We start from the raw sequence: 25,840 nt of genomic DNA on the forward strand, positions 1-25,840 counted from the left end.
ATCGTCCGGTTCTGTAAACCTACTAGCAGGTATGTACTATCCGGGCTTACACACATATTGTGTATCCTTGATAATAGAACATTTAGGGATGCTGCAAGTCAAAATAATGATAATAATAATAATAATAGTTTACCTTCAGATAGGTATGTCCTTTATCTACCTACCAAGGTTGCTTTCAATTGCTTTCCAATGGCCTTCTTAGGTGCATACTTACGGCGGTGAAAAAGGCACCAATACTCCGTACATGGCCGGAGCTTGAAACTGTAAATTACAGCACGTGACCATATCGGAAGAGGCCGCTGCCGCTCCTCTCACCGGGAGCCACAGGTAGCTCAACAGAAAAGTTCGTGATTTAGAGGCATCTCCTTCCACCCCCAACCTTATCCATTCTTGGCCCTTCACGTTTTCTCTGTGCCGGGCTTTTTTTTTTAGATCATCTCAGCGTCAAGGGCCTTTATTCCTTTCTTTTTATAATCGCAACAAGTCTCAGGCACCATGGTTGCGTCAGCTATTCGGATGCGCACCCCGAGCGCCATGTTCATGTCCAGAGGTGCCGCCGCTATGCGCCGGCCCCAGGTCTCCTCCAAGCTCCAGGAGGTGATTCGGTATGTTCCACTGATATCAATTGTGATTGCGGGTTGATACTAATGATGTTTTCACTAGGACCCAAGTGCCTGCGCTCTCTGCCCTCTCCCGCTTCTATGCCTCCAAGTGTATGACAATTGATTTATCCCTTTCTCCCACACACCAATTCTAATATGTCTATCCATAGCCTTCCCTCCCCACACACTCATCAGCATGCCGGCACTTTCGCCGACAATGACCGCCGGAAACATCGGTGTGTGGCAGAAGAACGCCGGAGATGTCCTTCAGCCCGGTGATGTCCTGGTAGAGATCGAAACCGACAAGGCACAGATGGATTTTGAGTTCCAGGATGAGGGTGTCCTCGCCAAGGTTCTCAAGGAGAGCGGCGAGAAGGATATCGCTGTTGGCTCGGTAAGAAATTTCCCGAGTTTCTCCGTGGGGATCGATTCATCAATCTAACTTGTCTTCTTCATAGCCCATTGCCGTCCTTGTTGAGGAAGGTGCCGATGTCTCTGCCTTCGAGTCTTTCACCCTGGCCGATGCTGGTGGTGACAAGTCTACCCCCGCTGAGCAGAAGGAGGAGCCTAAGAGCGCTGAGCCCTCAACCCCGGCCCCAGCTGAGGAGGCACCTGCCGCGCAAGAGCCCGAGACTTCGGACGAGAAGCTCCAGCCCAGCATTGACCGTGAGCCCTCTATTAGCCCCGCCGCTAAGATCTTGGCCCTCGAGAAGGGTGTGTCCATCAAGGGCCTGAAGGGTACCGGTCGTGGTGGTGTCATCACCAAGGAGGACGTTGAGAAGGCCAAGCCTGCCACCACTGCCGTCTCCGGCGAGGCTACCTTCGAGGATATCCCCGTCAGCTCGATGCGCAAGACCATTGCCAACCGTCTGAAGCAGTCCATGGCCGAGAACCCCCACTACTTCGTCTCCACCACCCTCTCGGTCACCAAGCTTCTGAAGCTCCGCCAGGCCCTTAACGCTTCTGCTGAGGGTCAGTACAAGCTTTCCGTCAACGACTTCTTGGTCAAGGCCTGCGCTGTTGCCCTTCTCAAGGTCCCCCAGGTTAACTCCAGCTGGCGTGAGGAGAACGGCCAGGCCGTCATCCGTCAGCACAACACCGCTGACATCAGCGTCGCTGTGTCTACACCTACTGGTTTGATCACCCCCGTTGTCAAGAACGTTCAGGGTCTCGGACTCTCCAGCATCTCCAAGCAGATCAAGGACCTCGGCAAGCGTGCCCGCGAGAACAAGCTTAAGCCCGAGGAGTACCAGGGCGGCACTTTCACCATCTCCAACATGGGCATGAACGCTGCTGTCGAGCGCTTCACCGCTGTCATCAACCCCCCGCAGGCTGGTATCCTGGCTGTTGGCACCACCCGCAAGGTCGCTGTCCCCGTCGAGACCGAGGAGGGCACCGTTACCGAGTGGGACGACCAGATCGTTGTGACTGGTAGCTTCGACCACAAGGTGGTTGACGGTGCCGTTGGCGGTGAATGGATCAAGGAGTTGAAGAAGGTCGTCGAGAACCCTCTGGAGCTTTTGCTGTAAACAGCAAAGCTCTCTCGTTCTGACTTATCTGTAATCTGTATTAAAACACCTTGCCTCCCCCATTAGACCGTTACATAGGTCCCATTTGTTTTTGATCTCTTTAGCAGCTTTAAATCCTCTCAATGGAATTTTTCTCGACTTCTTCTACATCATTTTTATGTTTTGGTTTGAAGTTGTTGGAGTACCTGATAACGTATGTGGCTTGAGGCCTCCGAACAGGACCATTTCTAACATCAAATCTTCTAAATGTTATTATTTGAACTAACTATTTTCAATAGACAAATTAGATGCTGCTAGCAATCTATATAAATACTAGCAATATCTATGAGATCAACATCTCTGCGGAAATTAACTCCATGGAATCTTGGTAGTGGGCCCAGGTCAATGACGTGATGTCACACCCCCCCAGCTTCCTTGGTATAAATCCTTCCTTTCCCCTCGAACTCCTTCCTTCCCACATTCCGTTCCTAGTAGGTTTACATTTCCTTTTGTTCTAGGTGTTCTAGCCGTTGACCAGGATTTCTTCAGAACCATTACCTTCTATTAACCTCACGCGCAACACCATGTCTTACGCCGACGCAGCTGCAAAGGGCCCCAAGCAGTCCCCCGAGGATGTAAGTATTCAAGCTCCTATATCGAGATTACAGCACTAACAAATAACAGGCGTGAGTTGTCTATAGTATCAAATATCCCTTACCCACAACTAACATATACTCCAGCCGCGCTCCTCCAGTGGGCGGAATCTACCACGATCAATCTGAGAGCACGGCCTCGTTGATCGACGTTGATAGCCCCCATGTGCAAACTGTGGAGTCCGACTTCCTCAAGCAAGATGTTCAAACCACCACCCAGGCGGAGCGGATAGAGCGCGAAGCCGAGGAGAAGGAGAAGCGCGAGGAGGAGGAAAAGAAGGAGGCTAAGACCCACAAGGTGAAGGGCAATAGCATCTATGGAAACACCAGCAACCCTGTCTTCCTTGCCAATGCCGCTATCGCAACCGTGGTTGGTGCAGGCCTTGGCTTCGGTGCATACAAGCAACACGCGAGGGGCAACCTCTCCTGGGAGCTGGTCGGACTCTCTGCCGGTGCTGTTGGAGTCTTTGGTGCAGTGGACTACTTCGTCAGCAAGTAAGTACAGGATATATTTCCAGGCCGATGTGTAGGGCAATGATGCTAATCCGTGACATAGGTGGTTCCTGCAGAACAAGTTCCCTCCCAAATAGATGTGCGGCATTTCCTCTCTTTTTCTTTGGTGTTGCCTAATTGCTTTATGTTTTGATATACCATCCCAGCTCTTCTGTGGTTTTGCATTTTGTTCATTTGGCGGAAATGGAGTCGGATCAGGATTGACTGTACCAGTACCTTTTAACGACGATATCATTTTCCTTTTGAATTTCTAGCATTTGTAACATATATGACAGATCATTTCGAATGTAGTTTGTTAGGGATCACAACTCATAGATATTTGAACTTTGAGATACCTTGCAGAATCTAAAAATATCTCGAGGCCTTGCAGATGTACGTTGTGTAGAATGCACTGTACCTGAAGGCGGTGAACTACGTCAGAATGGGCCCAAACAAGACCATCTGTCCGGTTGGATCAGTTGATGACCACCCTGGTGTTTATCGAAAGAAAGTCACTAGCTTAGGAGCTTGTTATCTTTTACTCATCTCGTTACCAGCCCGAGTGCTTCCTTTCCCACAACTTACCGAGTATCGAAGCAATCCAACAGTCCAATCTATACGGGGCATTGACAACATGGTATGTTGCACTTCCCCACGATAGCTTCACAAAACTGACATGAACAGAACTCGCTATTCAACTCTGCTTTAAAGCAATCTTCGTCCATCCGCCGTGATCTAGACACCTTTTCACAGTCACCAACTACCTCGTCACCCGCGTTACAAGGTGCGCTCCTACCCTCGACTCTTTGCAGCCCAATATATTGACTTCAAGCTCCTAGGCCAGCTTGCAGCCTCCTTGGCATCACTTTCTCGCACCGTCGACGACTACTCAGCGCTCTCCAAGAAGGAACTGATTCCCGAGAAACAACAAAAGGCATTCGACCGCATCAAGAACTTCCGAAGTGAGCTTGCAGACTACCGGACACAATTTGATCGACTCCGCAAAGAACGTGAGGATGCAGTATGTGTCCAGCAATTCTTTCATATGGTACTCTAATACTGACCCTCATACCAGCAATCGGTTACCAACCGCAATGAACTCCTAGGCCGTCGCCCACATCACGCCGCAACACCAGAGAACCCCTATGCACAGTCCTCACTCCCACAGAGCACCTCAGCCTTTGCGCCCTCATCCTCAGGTCTTGGCTTTGGTGCTAGCCCAGCAGACTACAACCGCGAAACCAACGCGCTGCGCGAGCAATCGTTCTTCTCCAACACACATAACCAACTCGATGATTTCCTAGACCGAGGAAGGGCGGTCCTCGCCGACCTAGGGCAGCAGCGTGAAGTACTCAAGGGGACGCAGCGGCGGCTATACAGCGTGGCTAACACCCTCGGTGTGAGCGGCGATACAATCCGGATGGTGGAGCGGCGGGCACGTCAGGATAAATGGATTTTCTGGGGTGGAGTGGTGGTTTTCTTCTTATTCTGCTGGGCAGTGCTGCACTTTTTGCGGTAGGATTATATCACCATGTGTTCTTGGTCTCTGCCTGGGTGGGTATATTTGGGAGCTGGCGAGGGTTCTTGGGGTTTACCTGGGTAGGGCGTGGTCTTGTATCTTGTATTGGGTTCATCAGCGTCGGCGTTTGGTCTTTGCAATTGATGTCGTTATTGCCAATCAAGAGTCTATGGTTATGTGAGAGTGTGGTATCGTAATGTATATATATACTTATATGCTAGATGCAACTGTTAGTTATTATTCTTTGAAATATGCAAGTATATTGCATGGGTTGAGATCCGGTAAGTGAATTTATCCTTGATCACAAGGCATTGACTAGTTAGTTATCTAGTTATACAAATCGTAGGAATTGGGTGAAATTGGAACTTGTTTGCCTGTGACCTCGGGTAGTATATAACTACGTAGTTACCAGTCACACCTTCAATTGCATATAAGCTAGTCCCTTTTTCAAAGCATTGTGCTTCTCGTCAAGACTCTATAACTGAATATCTCATTGGTAAATAGTTCTTAGTTCTTCGTTCTTAGTACTTTAGGCACATGAAAATAATTACTTAGCTTGGCAAGATGATGCGATGCCACATGCCGAAGTCCATTATATACTTACATCCTTTGCTCCGAGAATGGAATTATAAGCAATTTTGTATGGAAATGAGATATTATTCTGCTTCTAAAGTCACTGTTATTTCATCTAATTCGTAATAAATAATTAATTGAACAACTCCTCCATACAAAATAGCCCATTAATCGAAGTAAATCGAAGTAAAAACAGTGTACCAACCTCAGCCGAGCATCGGGAGCTCGGAAACTGTTGTGGAGCCCCCAGCCAATCTCTTTCACCGGAATCTCCTCCTTCCCCTTCAACTTTCTTCATTCCCCTTCATCTCCTCAGAATCAATCATGTTTGCCGCTCGCCGTACTGCCAACCTCTTCCAGAAGCGTGCCTTCTCGGCCTCCGCTATCAATGTGCGTGAATCTATATATTCATACCTTCCCAATTAGAGCTAACTCCTCGCGCAGGCCTCCAAGGTCGCCGTTCTCGGTGCCGCCGGTGGTATTGGCCAGCCTCTTTCGCTGCTGCTGAAGCTCAACCCCCGTGTTTCTGAGCTCGCTCTCTACGATATCCGCGGTGGACCCGGTACGAATATGATGTTTCGATTCATTCAACACAACCTAATAACTGACTTTGTTTAGGTGTCGCTGCTGATTTGAGCCACATCAACACCAACAGCACCGTTACTGGCTACACTCCCGATGCTTCCGGTCTCCGTGACTGCCTCGAGGGCTCCGAGATCATCCTCATCCCCGCTGGTGTTCCCCGCAAGCCCGGTATGACCCGTGATGACCTCTTCAACACCAACGCCTCCATCGTCCGCGACCTCGCCAAGGCCGCCGCTGAGGCCGCCCCCAAGGCCCACGTTCTGGTCATTGCCAACCCCGTAAGTTGCAATAATTACTACACAATTAAGGTGCCCTACTAAGCATTCATCATTAAAGGTCAACTCCACTGTCCCCATCGTCGCCGAGGTCTACAAGGCCCGCAACGTCTACGACCCCAAGCGTCTGTTCGGTGTCACCACCCTTGATGTCGTCCGTGCCTCGCGCTTCATCTCGCAGGTCCAGAGCACCAACCCCTCCGGCGAGGCTGTCCCCGTCGTTGGTGGCCACTCCGGTGTGACCATCGTCCCCCTGCTTTCGCAGTCCAACCACTCCTCCATCGCCGGCGAGGTCCGTGATGCCCTTGTCAACCGCATCCAGTTCGGTGGTGACGAGGTTGTTAAGGCCAAGGACGGTGCCGGTTCCGCCACCCTCTCCATGGCCATGGCCGGTGCCCGTTTCGCCGAGTCTCTCCTCCGCGCCGCCCAGGGCGAGAAGGGTGTCATTGAGCCTACCTTCGTCGACTCCCCTCTGTACAAGGACCAGGGTATCGACTTCTTCGCTTCCCGCGTCGAGCTCGGCCCCAACGGTGTTGAGCAGATCCACTCCGTTGGCGAGATCAACGAGTACGAGCAGGGTCTCCTCGATGCCTGCCTCGCTGACCTGAAGAAGAACATCCAGAAGGGTGTTGACTTCGTCAAGACCAACCCTTGAAAAGTTTCATGTACAACCATCCATATCTCGTCGTGACTTTTGTTTTTTTGTAATAATGAAAGTGTATGACAATGTTCTTTACTAGATCGATAATCCATTCTAATCCATAAATCGGTCTATACTACGATCCTGACTTGTAACTTTACCTATTTTCGAGTGAAATCGTGTATTGAAACTAGCCAGACTCATTCGCTCCATGTCCGCAATGCAAAGAGAGAGAGAGAGAGAGAGAGAGAGAGAGAGAGACGTGGCAACTAATTACTCTGTACCTGTGATAAACCGAAAACAGCAAGCAAACACAAAAAGCCAAGATACGAGGAAAAGTAAATAGCGAGCTGAATACCAGATCTGCACCGATATCCATAGTGCACCTAAATTCGAGATGGTCGGAAAAATCAAGAAAAAATCAAGTATAGCTCCGCATGGCGTCCAGGTATCCCGTTCCGCCGCGTAGGTCTTGATCGAATGTCTCGGCCACCTCTAGCACGCGCTTGATATGCTCCATGGAGAGGGGCGCACTCTCGTTGACGGCCAGAGCTTGTGCGGTGCGGACGGAGTTTTTGATCTGGTGGTAGATTAGTTAGCCTGTAGACCAGAAGGGGAGTATATAATAGGACGGGGAAAAATAAAGAAAACCTGGCAAACATACCTGTCGCCCATTCAGCGTGTGCCTAGAAAGCATATCGTAATCTTCCTCAGAGAAAGATGCGATATTCACACCCTCAATAGCGCGCACGCGCTCTAAGAACATCTTCCAAATACTCCTCTTCGCCTTGGATGTCAGATCGCCATAGCGCAAGGCGACATGGATACGTGACTGGAAGGCATCGTCGAAGGTCTCCACACGGTTGGTAGTCAAGAACAGAATGCCCTGGAAGTACTCCAGCAGACGGAGGAAGATGCTGACCAGGGCATTGCGGTGGATATCGTGGATAGTGCGCTTCTCAAGGAAAACATCTGCCTCATCGAGGAGGAGCACTGCGCCCCAGGAGTGCGCAATATCCAGGATCTTGTTCAGCTCGGCCTCAAGGGTCCGCGAGTCAGTACCGAGTTCTCCGGCGCTGACCATATACAGTGGGCGACGGAGTAGCTCGGCGATGCCTTCTGCCGTCAGGGTCTTACCCGTACCGGGTGGACCATGCAGCACGGCAACAAGACCCTTACCCTTGCCCTGGATGACATCGTCGATGTTCTGGGCAGCGTGGAAGGTATGCGACTCGACGAGGGCCTTGACGATGGACTTTTGGTTCGACGGGAGGACAAGCGAGCCAAAGGCTTCCTTATCCCACTCGATATCGCTGATACCAGAGATAGTGAACTCAAGCCAGAGCTTCTCGCTGAAGGCAAAGCCCAGAACGACAGGAGAGGCAACAAGCAGCTCCTCCTCGGTGAACTCGCGCTCCTTGGTATCAGCAGCGGCGCCTTCGATGCGGTCCATCTTTTCCTTCTGGATCTCAGCGCCGTTCTCATCGACTTCGACCTCCACGACGCGGGGACATCCATCCGTATCCTCAACGACCTTGTACATCGTCCGTGGGGTATCAGAAGCACCGCCATGCTCAGAGTCCGAGTCTGATCCACCACAGCAGCAGCCGTCACTGTCACCACCCTCGTCGCCGCTGATCCCAAGATCTTCGGGATCTATCAGATCCGGATCCTTAGGACGGACAGTGGAGATGGGGTAGTTCGGGTTGATACGACGGTGGATAGCCGGGTCGATCATAACGCGACCATTGATATTGACCTTGATGATGAGGGAGCGCTTTTTCTTGTAGAAGGCCATACCTTTGTGGAAGCGGTAGTTCATACCACGGAGGGAGACAAAGCGCTTTCCGCGTTCGATGAGACGGGCACGTAGACTCTCCGCATCGCGGTGGTACTTCAGCGGGTAGCAGGCGAGACTGGTGATCTTGCGAGCGCCCTTGAAGGAGTCGACTTCAGCGGACATAGTGCCGAAGCCGTAGTCTTTGCCGTCGTACTCAAGGTAACGGCCATCGACACTGTACCACTGGCCCTTCATGAAGGAGGACTCCTTGATGGCGTACTCGATTTTGAAAGCACGTGGTTCATCTGTGCTGCCGTAGGTCGGGGTGTAAGCGATGGTATTAGGCTTGTACAGGGCCCACAATAGATCGAAGGTGATAGTGTTGGCCTCGAGCAGTGGGTAGAGAGTCTTCTTGGTGTCTGCGTAGTCAGTGTCGAGGTATTTGATGAGAACCTTGAGATGAGCAGCTTTGACCCCAGCAGCCTTTCTGGTCTTTTTCTTCTTCTCGCTGCGCGACTGCTTCTTCAGATCCTTCATGTACTGCCTTGTTTCCTCCAGGTACAGGAACAGCATATTGGGATCGACGACGGCAGGCTCCTGCACGAGACTGACGCCCTTGACACCATCCATGATCTTGGAGAGAGCATCGCGGAGAGGTTTGCTCTTGATATCGACGACAGTCTCGAGGTACTTGTTCTCCCAGTTGAACTTGCGACGGATGTTGAAGATATACTGGTCCCATTCGTCGGCATCGGGGTCGTCCACGGTTTCAGTGAGCTTGTACTTGTGGATTGTGGTATCCCATACTAGATAACAAGTCAGCAACGAAACATTGAGGGAATAGAATTTTAGAAGATGAGAAACTCACATTGATCTACCCGCTTATAGGCCACCTTGGAAGCGGGCTTCTTCTTCTTCGACCGCTTCTCACGGCGAGTTTCGCCCAAAGAATCGCTCGCGGTCAGATCCTCAGAAGCCAATTCACGTAGCTTCTTAGCTCGCTTTTTGCTAAGTTTGAGCTTAGTGACTAATTTCCGCAACGCCTTGTCATCTATCTCGTCATCGGAGTCAGTAGAAGACTCTGAATCCGACTCAGAGGGTGAGTCAGATTCCGAATCGGACGCCTCCGCCTTGCGCGACCGTTGCTTCTTCTTCTTGCGACGTTTTTTATCCTTAAGTGCACGCTTAGCACGTGCCTTTCGTAGTCGATGCCGCTTACGCTTTTCAGTATCGGAGTCACTCTCTGTGGAATCGGATTCTTCCTCAGAGTTAGCATTGCTGTCAGATTCCGACGACGAAGAAGAATCAGAGGAGCTATCACTCTCCTCTTTTTTCTTGTTCTTCTTGTGTTTTTTGCACAGTTTGGGGACAGAGGCTGGGGTAGTCTCGGGTGCAGGGGCGACAGCCGCATCTTTAACTTCTTTGACTTCTGTCGATTGGGCAGAGCCGTTCAAGTTCTCTGATGGAATAACTTCATCTTTGGCCTCAGCCACAGTAGGATCCATGATAATAGCTCAACAAAAGGTAAGCTGCAAGCTAGGTAGAAGCAAGCAAGCTGTAAGACGTAAGACGTAAGCCGGGGAAGTTGGAGAGTTGGAGAGTTGGAGATTTAAGCAAAGTTAGGAAGAGAAATAAAATATGGATGAATTAAATAGCCAGAAGAGCCAGAAAAGCAAGAAGAGCAATAACAAGGAAAAGAAGAAGAAAAATGCAAAGAAGAAAGAGAATGGTGTGGGTGCGACGCATTTTATGTGAAAGAGGCATCACGACGCATTACGATGCGGAGGCTGCGCAGGCTGCAGAGGCTGCAGCTCTGAAGCCAATCAGTCGGCCCCACGAATTTATGTGCTGGTTGTAAATATACGGTGTACTTATTTATTATTAAACTGCCCAGTCTTGCCAGTCTTGGGGCCTAATTGTCTGGAAATATCAGGTTTGATTTTCTGCTTTGATCATTTTCTGCTTTCTGCGTAGCCCTAAATTCTTGGCCAATACGCTGTTCATATTAAGCGCCTTGGAAAGGAAGAACATGATGGACATGATAGACATGATTCCTTCATAGTCGAAGACTTTCCCATCTTGGGATACTGGGATATACAAAGTAAAATGTACGTTCGACTTGATTTGACAAGGAATATCCCTGGTCCCTAGATGTGTGTTAATAGATATCTTAGTATCAACCAACATATGTATAACCACAATAATTCAACCGATGTCCAAAGCAATCCAGATGGATCAATAATCAACTATCTTCAAAGATATTTGCAAAGTTCTTTGAAGATCAAAGATCAAAGACCAATATGATTCAAAATTTAAATCAATATGCATTGGTTGTGCATGAACCATACTATATCTTGACAAAGGAACCGTGTATCTTCTTCAGTTCATCTAGTTTCATTCTCAGATATCTGAGATGAATCCTTCAATACAAAAGACCTAAAGCCTTGAAGGCTTTAGCTTTCCCAAGGGAGAAGATGGATATAAATTCTTCAAACAACGTCGATCAGAACGACTCATCGACTACCTGCACAGCGCTGGGCGACTAATCGCTTACATCGTATACCCGAAGAAGATTATTGTGTCATAACTAATTATGTCGGCATAATCCTAGTCATGTAGTAGATCACTTGTACACAATAGTTTTGACCTCGTCGTCTCTCTCCAAACAATAACACAATGGAACGCGACAAAGCTGTCAGGGACCTGTTCCCTGCACTTGTGGTGCAGTTGGATCGAGAAACAAGCAACACACCATCGATTGAATCGGATGATTCTGGCGCAATTCGATATCAAAGCCCTACTCCGGGACCAGCCAACACGTTACAGGATTCGGTTGCTCGCGCCGGGTTTGATATTAATTCCACCACCACTCAAGACCATAGCTCGGTAAGTCCCGAGCCTCGCCTTCTTATCCAATTGCTAATGTCCCTTTTTGCAAGATTCATTTTTCCCCTCAGCTAACCACTGACAGCAACGACTCTGACGGTGATCCTGCCACACCTGTGCCTAATCCACCTTCACTTCCGTCCGATTCAGAGGGCAAGGCTTCAAATTCTCCATCTAATTCTTCCCCGAAGCCCTCTCGGTGGAACACCCGTTCTCGTCGAATAACTAGCGAAGTTCCGAGCACTCCTGTTAGATCGACCCGAGTTCGATTTGTTCCAGTTGGAGGGAATTCTGAGGATTACCTACCTACATCGAGTCACACTGTTTCTTCTCGAGATACCTCTCGTGCTTCTATTTCAACTCTCGATCGTCAGAACACTAAAACAGGCTCTACGGATGCAGATGAACGTGCTGCGGACGTAGCTCCCATTGCCACTCCTAGGATACGACTCGTTCTTAAAAAGAGGCCACGCGAGGACACCCCGGACTCGGACACCACTTCAAGCTCTACGAATGCAGATGAACGTACTGCAGATGTGACTCCCATTGCTACTCCTAAAATACGACTTGTTTTCAACAAAAAGCCTCGTGAGGACTCCCCGGATTCTAATATTCCTTCTCCTGCTCGTCAAAAGACTGCTACAGACTCTGTCAATTCAAAGGAACGCTCCAAGGACGTGACTCCCACTGTCCCTCCTGTCAGGATAAGACTGTTTTTTAAACAGAGACCTCGTCAGTCCACCCTGGACGCCATTCCTTCAACTGATCCATCCGGACCCGTCAGCAGCGAGCATCATACGTCCTCTGCTAAACCCGGAAATCAATCATCCAAAATTGACTCTGATCAGCTGAAATTTGCTAAAAACACGCTTGTTGAGTCTTCTTTCATCCCCGAGTCCAACATGAATCCTCCTAAACCTAGTGCTGGAAGCTCGTCCCACGAGTCTTCTTCTGACTACGAGGCATCGACTAGTATCAATCCTACCTCGGAGCTCCCCGCTACCAGCGAATCTCCCAAGCCTCGTTCAAGCTCTGACGAAGCTCCGTCTCACGACGCTGGTTACCCGTCTCCTACGCTGGATTTCGTCCCTTCTACACCCCCGAACCCTGAAATGGACCCTTCCATGGATCCTTCCATGGATCCTTCAATGGACCCTTCAATGGACCCTTATATGGATCCTTACCAGCCATATTCTACTGCAGTTATGCCAGGGTTCACCCCGTTCGAAGACCCAAATGTCTTCCCATCCACATTCATGTACCCCGAGGAGACTCCTGACTACAGCAACTTGACCATTGACCCCCTGGGTATCTACACCCCCGAGGAGTATGCACGCATCCTGGCGTCCGAGCAAGAGGTCCTGCGTGAGATGGCTGACCCCCATACCGATACTCTGACGTACATGTATGCCCGGCAAGAAGAGCCACATTACCGTACACTTGCTGATATAGGACGTGATCTGGATGAGATTGAAGCTATCAGTGCCACAATGGACATTCTACAGCCTGAGTATTGGGCTGCTATCGGCCGCGATCAGCCTGGTCTACCTCAACCTGATACAGTTGAGTCTGACCAACTCACTCATGCTCAAGCCGCCTCTAGAACCTTGCAGTCAGTAGACCAAGCAGACACCGGCTCATCCACAAAGCGTGCCCGACACAGTTCATCCAAAACAGAGAGCTCAACTCCGGAGCCATCAACCACGGTTTCGTCCAGAGCCTCAGCCTCGACCCAGCACCGCACTGCCTCAACCAAGATCAAGACCGCGACTCCTCCATCTACATCAACACGCCACCGTTCCAAGAACCAGCCCGTGAAGCCCGCACCAGCCTCAGTAGCATCTTACCGTCGTTCCAAGACCAAGGTGAAGACCGGGGTAGCTACTCCAGAGGCCCAGGCCGATGTTTCCCCACGCCGTCTGCGCAGCTCCGATGCCATGCCAATCTCCAGCACGAAGAAGAACCCCAAGGGCAACGTAACCCCAGAGTCATGGGAGACAGCATCTACCGCAGACAAGATGATGTCACAGATGAGAGAGACGAAGTCGATGTCGTGGACGGACATCACCACTGCATGGAACGACAATCGAACTGACGCAGACGACGAGATGACATGGCGAGCGCTGAGCAAGCGATGGGGACGAATCAAGGATAAAATTGGTCTCTGGCCCGGTTTCAATGTATGTATTCACTTGATCCTTTGACCTCCTCACTCTCGGATGCCCTTTGGGGTTTATTTGAGGATGAATAGTTGTTCTATTGATCCGATTACTGACATATTGAATAGGAGGCTCTTCTGGATACCTTGCAAGCGTTCGATCCGGATCTTGATGACCAGGACTTTGCGCAGATTGCCGAGGAGGTTTCGGCTGAGCTTGGCTGGGAGATTTCCGGCGCGGCTTGCAAGGCTGGATACAAGATCCTAAAGGAGTCTGGTAAGGTCGATTTGAAGGGCAAGGGGAAGGCTCGAAAGTAAGCCACTTGCCCTTTAATGTCTGAGTTATTTGAGATGGATGGCGTGGTGAGACATCATTCTTTTCCGGTGGATATGGATATGGATATGCATATTCGATGATTTTACCCAGTAGCTAGTTGGCCGGGCCCTGGGTGCCATATGCGACAACTAACTGTCAGATTTACTGTTGGATATGACTTCACATTTGAGTCAAAAGGACAAAAAAAAGGGCAAAACACAAAACGGCCAAAAAAAAGTTACTGTATCTACAAATCAAACCAAAAAAAAAAGTTGTAAGATTTTACACAATTTCCTGAGTAGAATGGCATAGTAGATGAAATTTCTCGACAATGCTCGACAATGTCCGAGACAGGATATCAATTCCTTGAAAAAATAGAGACGCCCCTTTATTGCCAAAGTACCCACCCGCCGTCATACAATCATAACGAGTAGCTAGAAGAAAAAACACACACAAAGCTAGAGAACACTCAGTTCCCGCCGACCACCACTACGTACACTCATGCCAGGCCCGGGAACATTGGAACTCCATTCCGACGAGGACGAGTCACCTCGGCCCCGGGATCCCCCTGTACTAGTACTAGCACCGATGCTGATGCCAGCCGTAGTGAGGGAATCTGCATCGTCGATCACAGGAGGACCGCCGACCATCACAGGTCGGATCTTGGCACCGACGAATCCACGACGATCACGGCCTGTGCGGCCGCGGCCCAGCCAGTTGTGTTTGAGAGCCTTGCTAAGAATCTCGATCCGCTCCTGGGCAGAGTCGTCTGTTTGCACGCTGGCCAGGACGCTGATGCATTGCAGCATGCGGCCGACGGTCTCTGTGATGATGTGGGAGGTGTCGGCGGAGCTGCCGCGGTGGATTATGGTGGGCGCAGACCGTTTGTTAGAGGTTGGAGGCGATGCGAGGGACTGGAAGAAGAGGGGATCTGCATTGGAAGATGTATTCGACGTAGCGCGACTGCGAGAGTCACTGCTTGTTGGACGTGGGTGGTTGGCCATGGCGCTAATGCCGTCGGAGGAGTAACTGTCGGCGACGGTGCTGAGAAGCGTGGATGACTGCGAGTTGTAGCTACTGAGGCCGGCATCGAGCGAGGCTGCAGTGCCAGGACGGCCTCCAGTGCCGGTACTCTTGGCTGTGACGCTGAGTGTTGGGAACCCGGAGTTGATGGAGTCCAGGCTGAGCCGGGAGAAGGTTGCTTTGAGGGCATCGTAGCGATTCAGGATCATGCAATCACGGAAGGCAATCAAGACTAGACTTCGCACATCGAGTGTTCCACTAATGGGCAGTGCACCCCAGAATTCACCGGCTTCCCGGATAGTCATCAAGGATCCACAGCCCTTGAACTCGAGATCCAAGGGGAGAAACACAGCCTGGATAAAGGGCAGAATAGTGCCAAACACCAGCAGCCACACTTGAACTAGATGCGGGACCAGCTTCTCATCTGGGAGGCCAATCAGCGAACTGTGATTCAAAGTCGCAAATCCAGTTTGCAGGAGTTCTTGTAGGTCCATTATAATAGACTTAGGGGCCCTCTTAACGACACAACGCTGCAAATGAACAAGCACCAGCTTGTTGAGATCTTCAATGGCAATGCGCACATCTTCACCATCGAAGATGACCAGCAGCTTCGCCTTAAGGAAGTCCCACGCATCCTCTGGGGTCATATTATTCAACCCAAACCCTTGCAAGGTCTCCCGGAGAATAGAATCGGGGAATGTCCCCGAACTACCAGCCGAAGACGGGCCTGGGAAGCCACCGGGTGTCGTGGGCCCGCCAACATTATTGGACAGCCATTCCATCTGCTCCGACTCAGCGAGCGCCTTCTCCTCCTTTTTCTTCTCACGCAGTGCTCGACCGCCATGCAGGAGATCCAACCCACTGACCGACTTGCCAAACGTCGCTCCAGGAGCCGGAGACGCAGGTGTAAAGGAGTATAGAGATTGTGGGGCATTGGGGTCTGCCGGACGAGAATTGCTCGAAGCCGATGATAGAGGGAGGTTGAAGTGGTCTTCCACACGATCTTTCAATTTGAGTTTCTGCCTCGACAGGAAATGATGCTTGTGCTTGTCTTTATCCTTGTCCTTTTCCTTCTCTGGAAGCGGCGGACGATCTGCGGGGACGACTGTGCTCACGGAGGCATTGGACAGATTGTACATCGACGAGTTGTTCGAGGACAAGTCGGTCACGTTTGTAGTCGAGCCGCTGACCATGCGCGATAGCCCACTAATCTTGCTCGGGGAGGGAAGACCACGGTCTTTGCTCAGATCTTTATGGCTGCTGATTCCAATGTGTTTTGGCTTTGAGAAGAGCTTCTTTTTCTTCTGTTTCTCGGGCTGTTGTTCTACCGGTGGAGCACCGGCTCGCGGGAAGACCACATTCGCAGCTGTCGTGGCCACATTCCCCGATGGCGGAGGCGGTTGTGGGGAGGGTTGATTGAGACGCAATGGAGGAGGCATGAGAGGAGGCGAGCTGCTCCCACTGCGCCTGGGACGAGAACTATCCTCTATCTGGGCCATAGGATTTTGTTGCCTTTTTGTCTGCTGCATGGCTGCCTGGGCGGCGATACGGGATGCTGACACGGTAGGGACCTGGTCGGAGGAGGCGGTCGGCAGGGAAGGCTCAAAGAAACCTTGCGAGTGATGCCGTGATCGGTGCCGGGGTAGCTCGACGGAGGGGCCCCGGCCGGAGGGCCTTCGGGCTGTTGGGTTCGGCATAGGGTGATGAGGTGAAGTGGCTGAGCGTGGTTGTGGAGGGAAGTAACCCCCGGAGGGTAGTTGAGTATTGATCGGAGTGATAGGAGCGGCGGAAACGGTGGTCACATTAGAAGAGGCGTCACTACCGGAGGAGCCGGGGCGAACCAATTCGTCTTCATCGGAGTCGTCTTCCTCTTCGTCATCAGATGGAGGTCTGGGGTAGCGAGGGGCAGGAGGTACTTGACGCCCAGGCGAGTTTGGGGATCGGAAGGTAGGACTCATAACGGATAGTCCATGCTCTGTCTGACTCTTTTAGGCGAGTTATCTTTCGAAATTTTTTCTTTACAACGTTACAAAAGCCACATCTGGACAGTCGCCGATCCCTTCCTCTACCTCTCTATGTGGCAGAATCTCAGATCGACGAAAGATGCGCAGACTTTGCTAAGCTTTGATATGATCTAAACCCAGCGGAGTTTATAGCTTTACGATTTATATTTGTAGATAATTTCACTGCTTTAGGTCGTTCTTTGCACTTGGATTTGTCTATCTGGCAGATTTCCTCTGTTTCATGTTCCATATTTCCACGACTTTCTCACTAGTATTATATCCAGGCCGCATATAGACTAGGTATTACTGCCTTACTAGAACCCAACCGAGATTAGCCCCGGAAATGCTACCGTATGATCATCAAAGTACCATCAAGTAATATATAATTTTTGGGTACGAGTACTCAGCCGTGAAAGCGGGAGTCCTGGGGAAAAAGTGCTAAGCCCCGAGGTCGGGTAATGAGGCTTAGATCAGCGGAGAGGCGGTAAGAAAGGCGGTATCCTAGCTGGGGACATTATTCTCTGCCATCTCCCCCTCCAGAACAATTTCCCCAACTTCCCTTGTTGAATTTCAAAATGGCCTCCAACACGAGCTTCAATGCAGTCTACACCGCCCCTCAAGCCACTGAGACCTTTGAGCATGTGATCTCAACCACAACTGGCACACTAGCGGCCAAGCAAGCCCACCTATCAGCGCTGCAGTCGCTCGTACCCAAGCTGCAGGACCAGATCAACGTTTTCCTTACGGAGCGTATGGAAGAGGACAAGAAGGTGCAGGGCCAGCTCTCGGCACAGGAAGCTAAGGAGGAGGAAAATTACGGAGAAGAGGTGGTTGAGGACGATGCATGATCGCATGACCAGAATGTATCTTGAAATGAGCAGATGCTATGGGTATCAAAGTCGCAGGGATAGCCTCCGTCGACACAAACGAACCAAATGAAAAGAGAATCTCGACCCGGAAAACCAAAAAAAAAAGAAAAGAAAATTATGGACAAGAACGACAACAAGCACAAGACCGACCCCGTGGATGCAGATGCAGGAGAGCAAGCACCCTACCCAGCTCGAATACTGGCTTTTCGATTGGCACACCCCAAGTGAACCACAGTATCACTAGAAAAAAGTCAGCGATGAACAGACCAAAAATACAAATGACCGGAACCGACTTACTCAGGGAAGACATTGATCACACTCCCACCCAAACGCTTATGGCAGACGCCACAAATGCGCTCCTCGGTGACAGTGACGTGGCGAGCCCGCGTGCCTCCGCCACGAATTCCCTCGCCAAGAGCGAGCTGGGCTTGGATCTGCATATCCCGTGCCTTGCGCAGGTTTGCCACGATGCGCGCTTCATTGAAAACCGAGTTTGCAGCGCGCATGCGGCCCTTGAAATAGAATTCGAGTTTCTGCACAGCCTGTGTGTCCGGTATGAGTTTCAATGCGGAATCAGCTGGGAGGCGCGAGCCGTGCTTGGCTAGCAGGTCAATCGCGGGGTCGTTTTGGGGCTCATAGCCGTGGGGCGGGGAAAGATAGAGGGAAAGGAGGGTGAGGTAGATGGAATTCTCTTCTTCGGCCTTTTCGGCAAGGTGGACCTGGTTGCAGTATCTTTCTGGTGTTAGTCATTGTTACTCTTGGAAAAATGATAAACCACTAACTCTTCCGCCTTCTCGTGGTCCGCAAGTTTGAAGACGTAGATCTCGAGCGCCTGTCGGTGCTGGCCCATCTTGCTAAATAAAATAGCTCGGGCTTCGTAGAAATTGGGATCTAGGATATGTCAGTGATGGCTTGTTTTCACGGTAGCGTGCGACGTACCCTCTCGATCGAGTCGATCTAACATCTTCGCTGGCGAGTATTGCTCGCTCTCTTTCAACATCGTCAAGAACTTCTCCTTCCACTCCCCTTGCTCGTTGGATGTAAGTTGATCTAAATATAAGACGAGCAGCCGCTGGTGTATGTCCGGGGTCATGTCGTTCCATTCATTGATGACATGTTCGAGGTATTGAATGGCAAGCGCGGTGTCTATTTTTTCAAGGAATGCGAGGACTTGTGGACGGGGCAATGTCTCGGCATTTTCAGTGTCGGTCAAGAATATCTCCATTCCCAACTCGTGATTGGCACGAAGCGGCCATTCTCCGAACTCGAGGACCAGATCAATTTGGTCTGGCGGTAGATTCTGAAGATAGGCGACTGTGCGTGTCGGACCGCTCAGAGGACCGTTATCTGTCTGTCCAAAGCGCTGGAGCAATTCAAGTGCTTGGCGATGCAATTTCTTGCCGTAGAGAAAATCAATCAGGTCGTTATATCTACCAGTCTCCTCGAGTCTCTCCATGACTACTTCTGGGTCACAGAAGTTGGCAATGCGGAAGAGGGATCCAGCTAGTGATGGCGTCGCGAACATGTGTGCACGGAACAAAGTGGTGTCAACCAACCGTGCCTTGGCACAGAGTTGTGTAGCAAACTCTTCGGGAGATGGGAAATCTAGCAGCTTAAGAACCGAGTCACTTGCCTCGTCTGTGGCTTCGGCCGGTACAGCAGCTTTGAGAGATCCATCAGGGTTGAGGAAGCGCTGGAAGCGTCGGCGAACATCAGCCAGGTATCCTTGTAGCTCGCGGACAGCAATTCGAAGTCCTGTCATTAGTTAGCATGGATTCAAAAGTAATCGGGGCTTGCCGTACCTTTGTCGTCTCCACGGATACTGCTAGCCTCGCTTCCTTCATCAGGCTTTCGCACAGACGATATAATAGAGGCAGCATGTGTGGATGCCTGTCCAGCAGCAACATCATCGGACGATCCATCACTCTGGGACCCGTTCGCCTTTCCATTGGGAACCTCAGGCTCCGGGACCGTAGAGAGATCACCCGCAATCAAGCGAGGATACAGGCGAATGACACTCTCAGGGGGTGCGGATACCTCAGTAAAAAGATCTAGAGACTCCCGGTACTTATTCAAGGCGAACAAGCTCTGCGCTTTTTCAAGTCTTGTCGCGCGCAGTCGACCAGGCTTATCCCGTAAAAGAGCATCCTCCAGCATGCCGAGTAAGCTGATGGCCTCATCTAGATAGCCACCATCGACCAAAGCATCAATCTGGGTATCATAACTCAGAGCTTCCATGCGCCAGATGGTGCGGTCACTCGCCACAAGGAACCCTTTACCGGCATGGGCGAGGCTGATATTCGGCTGCGGAATGTGCAAGATACTAGCCGACGGCAACGGAATAGACTGCAGTAGCGACAAGGTCTCCGGGTTCCGTACTTCCAACACACCCTTGGATGAGTCGTGCAAAGCCAACAAAAACGGGTACGAGTATCCAAGCTCCACTGGGGCATGGCTCCAAGGCACCTGCTTCCGGCCGAGAGGCTGGCCGTCGATATCGATGAAATTCGTGTTGATGTCCTTAGCCAGAAGAATCTGACCTTCACGTAGTCTCGTTACTAGCGGCCGCGGAACCATACCTCCCATGCCAATATAGCTCATGCTCGCGGCGCCAACGCCCGTGAACCGGCCCGATTCCTCAATGCTGCCCGGCCCAGCTAGATCCGTGAACTGCCCACTCTCAATATTGACCATGACAAAGCTCGAGTTCAGGCCAACCACTAGCCGTGTAGCCGCAACCCAGGTAAGAGTCTTGACCCCGCTAACCAAACTCAGCTCAGCTGTATCCCGTTCCAGCTCCATGTCGCGCCACGCCCACATAAGAATCTTCCGCTTGACAGCGACTGCCAAGCGGGAGACAATTGCAGGTACATTTGTATCGGGATCATTGACAACATTCGACGTGATGGCAAAGACAGAAGCGCCCTTCGTTTGACCTAGCTGTTCGACAAGCTCGTAGGACTGTGCATCGTGGAGCGAGACATAACCACCAGAAAGGGAAACCAACACGTTAGCCTCCTTAATCAAGGCAAGCTGTTCGATCTTATATCGGGAGAATTTCTCCAGTTCGCGGAGGAGCTCGGTCTTGCCGTCGTCGGTGACGCGGTAGATGCGGAGGTTGCCATTGTTCAGGCCAGCGAGAAGGCGGTCACCGTAAGCTAGGACCGAGTCGATGCGGGACTTGTCGCGCGGCTTGAGCTCCACGAGCGGCCGCGCGGTAAATGCTGACAACATGGGCGTGCTGTCTTCAATTCCTTCCGCTGGAGGTTCGAGGGGCGCTGCTACTGGAGCTCTCCGCATGACGTCCGGAGCTGAGTCAGTTCTGAGTCAGCATATATCTGCCCAGGTGGCTGGGCCCTGGGGTCAACTAGGATGGGCTCTTGGCCTCTCCTGTTTGTTCGTACAAATTTTCTCTGCTAAACAAAATGTAGCGTTGGTGCTCGTTCAAAACAGGCTGGAACTGAGAAATAAGATGTTGCCAAGTTGTTTTGGAGGTGTTTAACCAAGTCATTTCTATGTCGAAACAAACTTCCAACTTTCCAATCAGGCATGGATGGGTATTACAATAGACCGGCGAGGAATGAGTTAAAGAATAAATTTAAAGTATTTAACGTATAACCAAAGGAAGACCATATTTTTGGTATCTGAAAGTCTCATGCAGTCCGAATTCCCATCACATCCAAGTGACGCCACGCCGATGCAGATCAACACATCCCTAATGCTTGGTTTCCGTATCCTCTTTCTTTCCTCCCTCAGTAGGGAACTCCTGGTGCCTCGCCGAGCTCCCTTTCCCACGCCAGGTCGACACAGCGGGGATATCAGCCTTGAAGCGCTGCTCTTCGGTACCGTAAGCGCGGGGCGTGAGTTTGATCAGAGTATGTAAAGGCACCTCCATCCAAGGACTCTGCTCCTGGGGTATATTCATAAAGTAAGCGTAGATGCAGCGAAGGACAGCCTGGTGGGTAACGATGATGACATTCTCACTGCGTTCCAGCTCCATGATGATGGGCTCAAGGCGGATGACGACGTCGCGGTAGGACTCGCCACCACGGTAACGGTAGTTGTATTTGTCTTCATCGCGGGCCGCAAAATCCTCTGGGTACTCCTCGGCGATTTGCTCGTAGGTCAACCCGTCGCAGACGCCCGAGTCCAGCTCATCCAGGGCTTTCCACTCCAGCGTCTCATAGCCAGTCGCTGCCTTAAGGTGGCGGGCACTTTGAATCGTGCGGCGCAAAGTTGAGGTCCAGATCACGATCTTGGTGTTGTCAGGGATACCAGACTTGCGTATTAGCTCGGGGAGGGCGCGAGCGTAGGCCTCGCCGCGCTCGGAGATGTTGGCGTCGCCTCCAATCCGGCCGGTCAAGTTAAACTCGGATTCACCGTGCTATTTTCGTCAGTCCTGGGCCAGAGTATTCCGGAATTTTTATATTTTGACTTACCCTTGATAGCCAGATTGAACGAGGCTTGATGTGAATATTCTGGATATAATAGACTAGACGACTCGACAGATAATCTTTGATCTGGTTGATGATGACCGTCGATCCCACGTTGATAAGCTTGACATAAGTATACTTCTTCTCGTCATCATCGATGGTCTCATAAACCTTTTCATAGTTGCGAATGCGGTTGCGGAAATCAAGCGCAGCCACTTCGGGGTCTTGACCCTTGTAGTCTGGGGATGTCGTCTTGACTTCCTTGATGTTGCTCATGATCAGATCTTCGTCATCACAAATCGACTCAACAAAGAGAGCCTCGATACCGGCTTCGGTGCATTTCTCATAGATCCACCTGCGGCGATCCTTTGTGGAGTTGGTAGCATCCAAAATAGCCACAACACCCTTCCCAGCATTGAACCACTGAAGCATGTCAGACATGGCAGCTTCCGCGGCAGCTCTGCGCATGCGCTCGCCTTCTGCATTGTGAGGATCAAAGAAGGCTGCCTGTGGCTGTGGGGTACTGAAGCGGCGATAACTGCCAACATTGAAGACTCGTGCAGGAATACCGACCCAACCCAGATAGCGCATGGCTGTCAAGAGTCAGTCTCACATGTTCATTTATGGGATGGCTGGCTCACTTACCCTTGCCGGCGATGAGACTCTTGCCTCGGGCCGGGAGGCCCACCATGACAACACATATCTTTGTGTCGTCGGACTGCGTAGCAAAGTTAACAGCTGACATTTTTATTTCTTTTTCCAAAAAAAAAAAAGAACTGAAGGTAGCAAGAGAGTTTGATGATGTTGGGGGAATTGTGGGAAAAAGAAGAAAACAGAAGGTAGACAAGATAGAAGGTATAAAACACCCAAACTTGTAGAATTGCTGAGAAAGTTGCAAGTACTCTTGCACAATTCACCTCTACTTGCTTTTGCATCATAACTCGGACCCAAAGCCTATTATTTGAGGCATTTCATACTTCATCCAACATAAAAGATCAATAATCCCAAATCAACCTAACCCACGTACACACAATGCCTCGGCAGAGTAACAACGTAACAACCCCGCGCATATCAAAGGGCAAAAACAGAGGGATTCCACTCACACTTGCAACGAATGCCTTATACTGGCTTTTGACACTTTTTGAAGCCATTTTGAGGTTGATGTTATATGAAGAAGCGCAAATACAAGAATCTCGGGAAGATTAGGAGCAATTACCCGAAGCCGGAGGACCAAGGAGCAAAACTTAACCCAACATGGGAGTTTGGTGAAGACGATATGGAAGAATATGACCTGCAGGAATGGATTATAATATGAATTCACAATGAAAAGACCCAAAGAGATAAAAAAAACCAAAAAAGAAACAGGACAGAAGAAACAGAAGAAACAGAATTCAGGGAGGCGCATAATGCGGTGAGTCTGGATTCCCCACTAACGTCATCCCAATGAATCAAATCCACTTTGAAACTTGGAGATTTTGATATGAGATCTTGTTAATTTGCTTGGTTTTATGCATATCTAAGATCTGGTCTAGAGATTTCTTCATAATTTGTACGTTATTCCTACTTCTAATGTAAACCATAAAGACTAAAGTAAATAATCTTGGAAAACACTATACTCGTCGTTCATGCATGTTAACCCTTCATGATGTATGCGGCTGTTTTTATACAAGCGCTTTTACCCGGGCTCACTGGACAATCCCGAGAGAATCAACCACATGTCTATACAAACAATTTCGATATATGGTTTGAAAAAAATCGATGTACTAACCTTGAAAAGGCTGGGATATACACTTGTCTTCCCGAGGTCATCACACCGGTGTCCTTCATTGAGCTAGTGCTGTACGGAGTAGATGTGGCCATAAAGTATATAGTTGTTGGGCTTTGACTCAACATGGACTGTATTCTCACTGGCTTCACAGATGAAGACCTTCTTCGGGTGGCATCATCTTCGGGTGTGCGGATGAGTCAATTGTAGAAGAAAAGTGGCCCTATGGCCCACCAGTCCGGCTATCCGAACGGGTCATAGTCAGTTTTATACTATTCTGATTCTCCAACTACGTTGTCAGCCGACTAATATTGTGTCAACAAATAAATAGTACACACTAGGAACCATCAAAGGTATAGCGAGATAATTATGCATGTAATTTTGTAGTCTAGTCAGGTATCATAGCTCATGCAATGTGACACGTCCTATCATTAATAATACTTAATTTTTTTAGGCAAGCCCTGGACTTAGATCAGGTATCCTTGGGACCCCGAGCAAACTGGACACGAAGCGGACCACCCCATGGTCCTTCTTGACCATTGAGTGTATCCATTGCTTTCTGGGCTTGCTCGGGAGTACCCACATCAACAAACAGATAGTAGTGCTCGCCGGGATCGAACCGCTTAGCGGGGTGAGGGGCGAAGATCTTGCTGACATTCTCACTGCAAATACAAGGTATCAGTACTGATCACACGACACCAAAATCCAAGCCATCTGAACTTACATCTTGAATCCCTTGAAGAAAACCTCCATGTTGCTTTGCACAGCCCCATGGTCGGTCAATCGTGGCAGACCACCGACATACACGCGACTAGAGTCATTGTTAACCTTAGCAAAGCTAGGTCTCTCTTGTTGACGCCAGCGATCGGTGCGGAACGGCTCAAGTGGATTCTGAGTGCGCTCCTGAGACTTGGCTACACCAGGCTTAATCTTGACCGGGCGACCCAACATATCACGACCATCGAGCTCGGTCATGGCGCGCTCGGCATGTTCCTTGTTCTGCAAATCGACAAAGCAGTAGGAAGGGTTCCGGCCGGTGAACGGATCAATGGCAATATCTATGCGCTCGCTATTTGGGAGTTCAGTTGGCGATTCAACGGCTGGGCCATCAGGTTCAAGTGCAGGCATACATAGGGAACTCGGCCGCTATGAACAGCGCCTCCACATCCTCCATCTTAGCCGTGTATGGCATGTTACCAACGTATAGGCGGCGGCCATCGTTAATCGCTTGGGGGACGTGCGCTCCGGGCCGGCTAAAGGCTGCGCGAGAGGTATTGGGGTTTGGGTTCGGGCTCGCGCTTGGGCTAGCATTGGTGCGTGATGGTGTTGCCGGGCTTTCAGCCTTCATGCGCCAATTGGCAGAGTTGAAGGCTCGACCATCGGTGCGGACATTTGCAAAGGGAGACTTGGTAGGAGCTGTATATTGTAGATATCGATTAGTCGAGACTCTTTGGGGTATATTTTTCAGGACGATCTTACTCTGTTGCTCCTCCAGTCTGGGGCTTTCTGTATCGTTCATAATTTTTTGAGAGAGTATTCCAGGACAATTATAAAGATCCTCTGAGCTAGCAATATACCAAAATAATTTCACCAAAAAAAAAACTAAAGAATCGACTTTGGTAAATTGCATCTTCCACTTTTTTTTTTTGAGCAAACAGCACAAACAGGCACTCCACTTACTATTTAATGCGCTTTCATTTTTTCTTCTTCCCTCTATTTCATCTTCATCAATCACTTTTCTTTTTTATTTTTGACATTTT

At 50.2% G+C, this 25,840-nt stretch overlaps 11 protein-coding genes across 11 annotated transcripts; 6 read left to right on the forward strand and 5 right to left on the reverse strand.

Annotated features, from left to right (window-relative positions):
• Positions 1-495: 495 nt before the first annotated feature.
• PEX2_101920 (putative pyruvate dehydrogenase complex, dihydrolipoamide acetyltransferase component) lies at positions 496-2,131 on the forward strand (the record flags this gene model as incomplete). The annotated part of the gene is made up of 4 exons (XM_016747462.1): positions 496-605; positions 664-713; positions 773-996; positions 1,061-2,131. The coding sequence occupies 4 exons, from the start codon at positions 496-498 to the stop codon at positions 2,129-2,131; spliced, it is 1,455 nt and encodes a 484-aa protein (XP_016602010.1).
• Positions 2,132-2,694: 563 nt separating this feature from the next.
• PEX2_101930 (uncharacterized protein) lies at positions 2,695-3,353 on the forward strand (the record flags this gene model as incomplete). Its single annotated transcript, XM_016747463.1, has 4 exons — positions 2,695-2,745; positions 2,795-2,796; positions 2,851-3,258; positions 3,320-3,353. The coding sequence occupies 4 exons, from the start codon at positions 2,695-2,697 to the stop codon at positions 3,351-3,353; spliced, it is 495 nt and encodes a 164-aa protein (XP_016602011.1).
• Positions 3,354-3,889: 536 nt separating this feature from the next.
• On the forward strand, positions 3,890-4,774 carry PEX2_101940 (golgi SNAP receptor complex member 2 family protein; the record flags this gene model as incomplete). Its single annotated transcript, XM_016747464.1, has 4 exons — positions 3,890-3,892; positions 3,940-4,039; positions 4,095-4,276; positions 4,331-4,774. 4 exons carry the CDS (start codon positions 3,890-3,892, stop codon positions 4,772-4,774), a joined length of 729 nt encoding a protein of 242 aa, XP_016602012.1.
• Positions 4,775-5,671: 897 nt separating this feature from the next.
• PEX2_101950 (malate dehydrogenase) lies at positions 5,672-6,862 on the forward strand (the record flags this gene model as incomplete). Its single annotated transcript, XM_016747465.1, has 4 exons — positions 5,672-5,737; positions 5,792-5,909; positions 5,966-6,210; positions 6,269-6,862. 4 exons carry the CDS (start codon positions 5,672-5,674, stop codon positions 6,860-6,862), a joined length of 1,023 nt encoding a protein of 340 aa, XP_016602013.1.
• A 406-nt stretch (positions 6,863-7,268) lies between these two features.
• Positions 7,269-10,132, reverse strand: PEX2_101960 (ATP-binding protein; the record flags this gene model as incomplete). Its single annotated transcript, XM_016747466.1, has 3 exons — positions 7,269-7,427; positions 7,512-9,433; positions 9,496-10,132. 3 exons carry the CDS (start codon positions 10,130-10,132, stop codon positions 7,269-7,271), a joined length of 2,718 nt encoding a protein of 905 aa, XP_016602014.1.
• A 1,171-nt stretch (positions 10,133-11,303) lies between these two features.
• On the forward strand, positions 11,304-13,989 carry PEX2_101970 (uncharacterized protein; the record flags this gene model as incomplete). Its single annotated transcript, XM_016747467.1, has 3 exons — positions 11,304-11,513; positions 11,567-13,693; positions 13,801-13,989. 3 exons carry the CDS (start codon positions 11,304-11,306, stop codon positions 13,987-13,989), a joined length of 2,526 nt encoding a protein of 841 aa, XP_016602015.1.
• Positions 13,990-14,445: 456 nt separating this feature from the next.
• PEX2_101980 (uncharacterized protein) lies at positions 14,446-16,968 on the reverse strand (the record flags this gene model as incomplete). Its single annotated transcript, XM_016747468.1, has 1 exon — positions 14,446-16,968. One exon carries the CDS (start codon positions 16,966-16,968, stop codon positions 14,446-14,448), a length of 2,523 nt encoding a protein of 840 aa, XP_016602016.1.
• A 620-nt stretch (positions 16,969-17,588) lies between these two features.
• Positions 17,589-17,861, forward strand: PEX2_101990 (uncharacterized protein; the record flags this gene model as incomplete). The annotated part of the gene is made up of 1 exon (XM_016747469.1): positions 17,589-17,861. The coding sequence occupies one exon, from the start codon at positions 17,589-17,591 to the stop codon at positions 17,859-17,861; it is 273 nt and encodes a 90-aa protein (XP_016602017.1).
• Positions 17,862-18,064: 203 nt separating this feature from the next.
• On the reverse strand, positions 18,065-21,182 carry PEX2_102000 (putative vacuolar morphogenesis protein AvaB; the record flags this gene model as incomplete). The annotated part of the gene is made up of 5 exons (XM_016747470.1): positions 18,065-18,122; positions 18,180-18,614; positions 18,665-18,773; positions 18,822-19,637; positions 19,685-21,182. The coding sequence occupies 5 exons, from the start codon at positions 21,180-21,182 to the stop codon at positions 18,065-18,067; spliced, it is 2,916 nt and encodes a 971-aa protein (XP_016602018.1).
• Positions 21,183-21,597: 415 nt separating this feature from the next.
• On the reverse strand, positions 21,598-23,466 carry PEX2_102010 (bifunctional nucleoside/nucleotide kinase/histidine phosphatase family protein; the record flags this gene model as incomplete). Its single annotated transcript, XM_016747471.1, has 4 exons — positions 21,598-22,266; positions 22,322-22,908; positions 22,961-23,033; positions 23,419-23,466. 4 exons carry the CDS (start codon positions 23,464-23,466, stop codon positions 21,598-21,600), a joined length of 1,377 nt encoding a protein of 458 aa, XP_016602019.1.
• Positions 23,467-24,552: 1,086 nt separating this feature from the next.
• On the reverse strand, positions 24,553-25,599 carry PEX2_102020 (RNA recognition motif domain-containing protein; the record flags this gene model as incomplete). The annotated part of the gene is made up of 4 exons (XM_016747472.1): positions 24,553-24,742; positions 24,805-25,149; positions 25,211-25,496; positions 25,560-25,599. The coding sequence occupies 4 exons, from the start codon at positions 25,597-25,599 to the stop codon at positions 24,553-24,555; spliced, it is 861 nt and encodes a 286-aa protein (XP_016602020.1).
• Between the last annotated feature and the right edge of the window lie 241 nt (positions 25,600-25,840).

Source organism: Penicillium expansum, assembly GCF_000769745.1.
Source record: "Penicillium expansum strain MD-8 chromosome Unknown contig359, whole genome shotgun sequence".
NCBI lineage: Eukaryota > Fungi > Ascomycota > Eurotiomycetes > Eurotiales > Aspergillaceae > Penicillium > Penicillium expansum.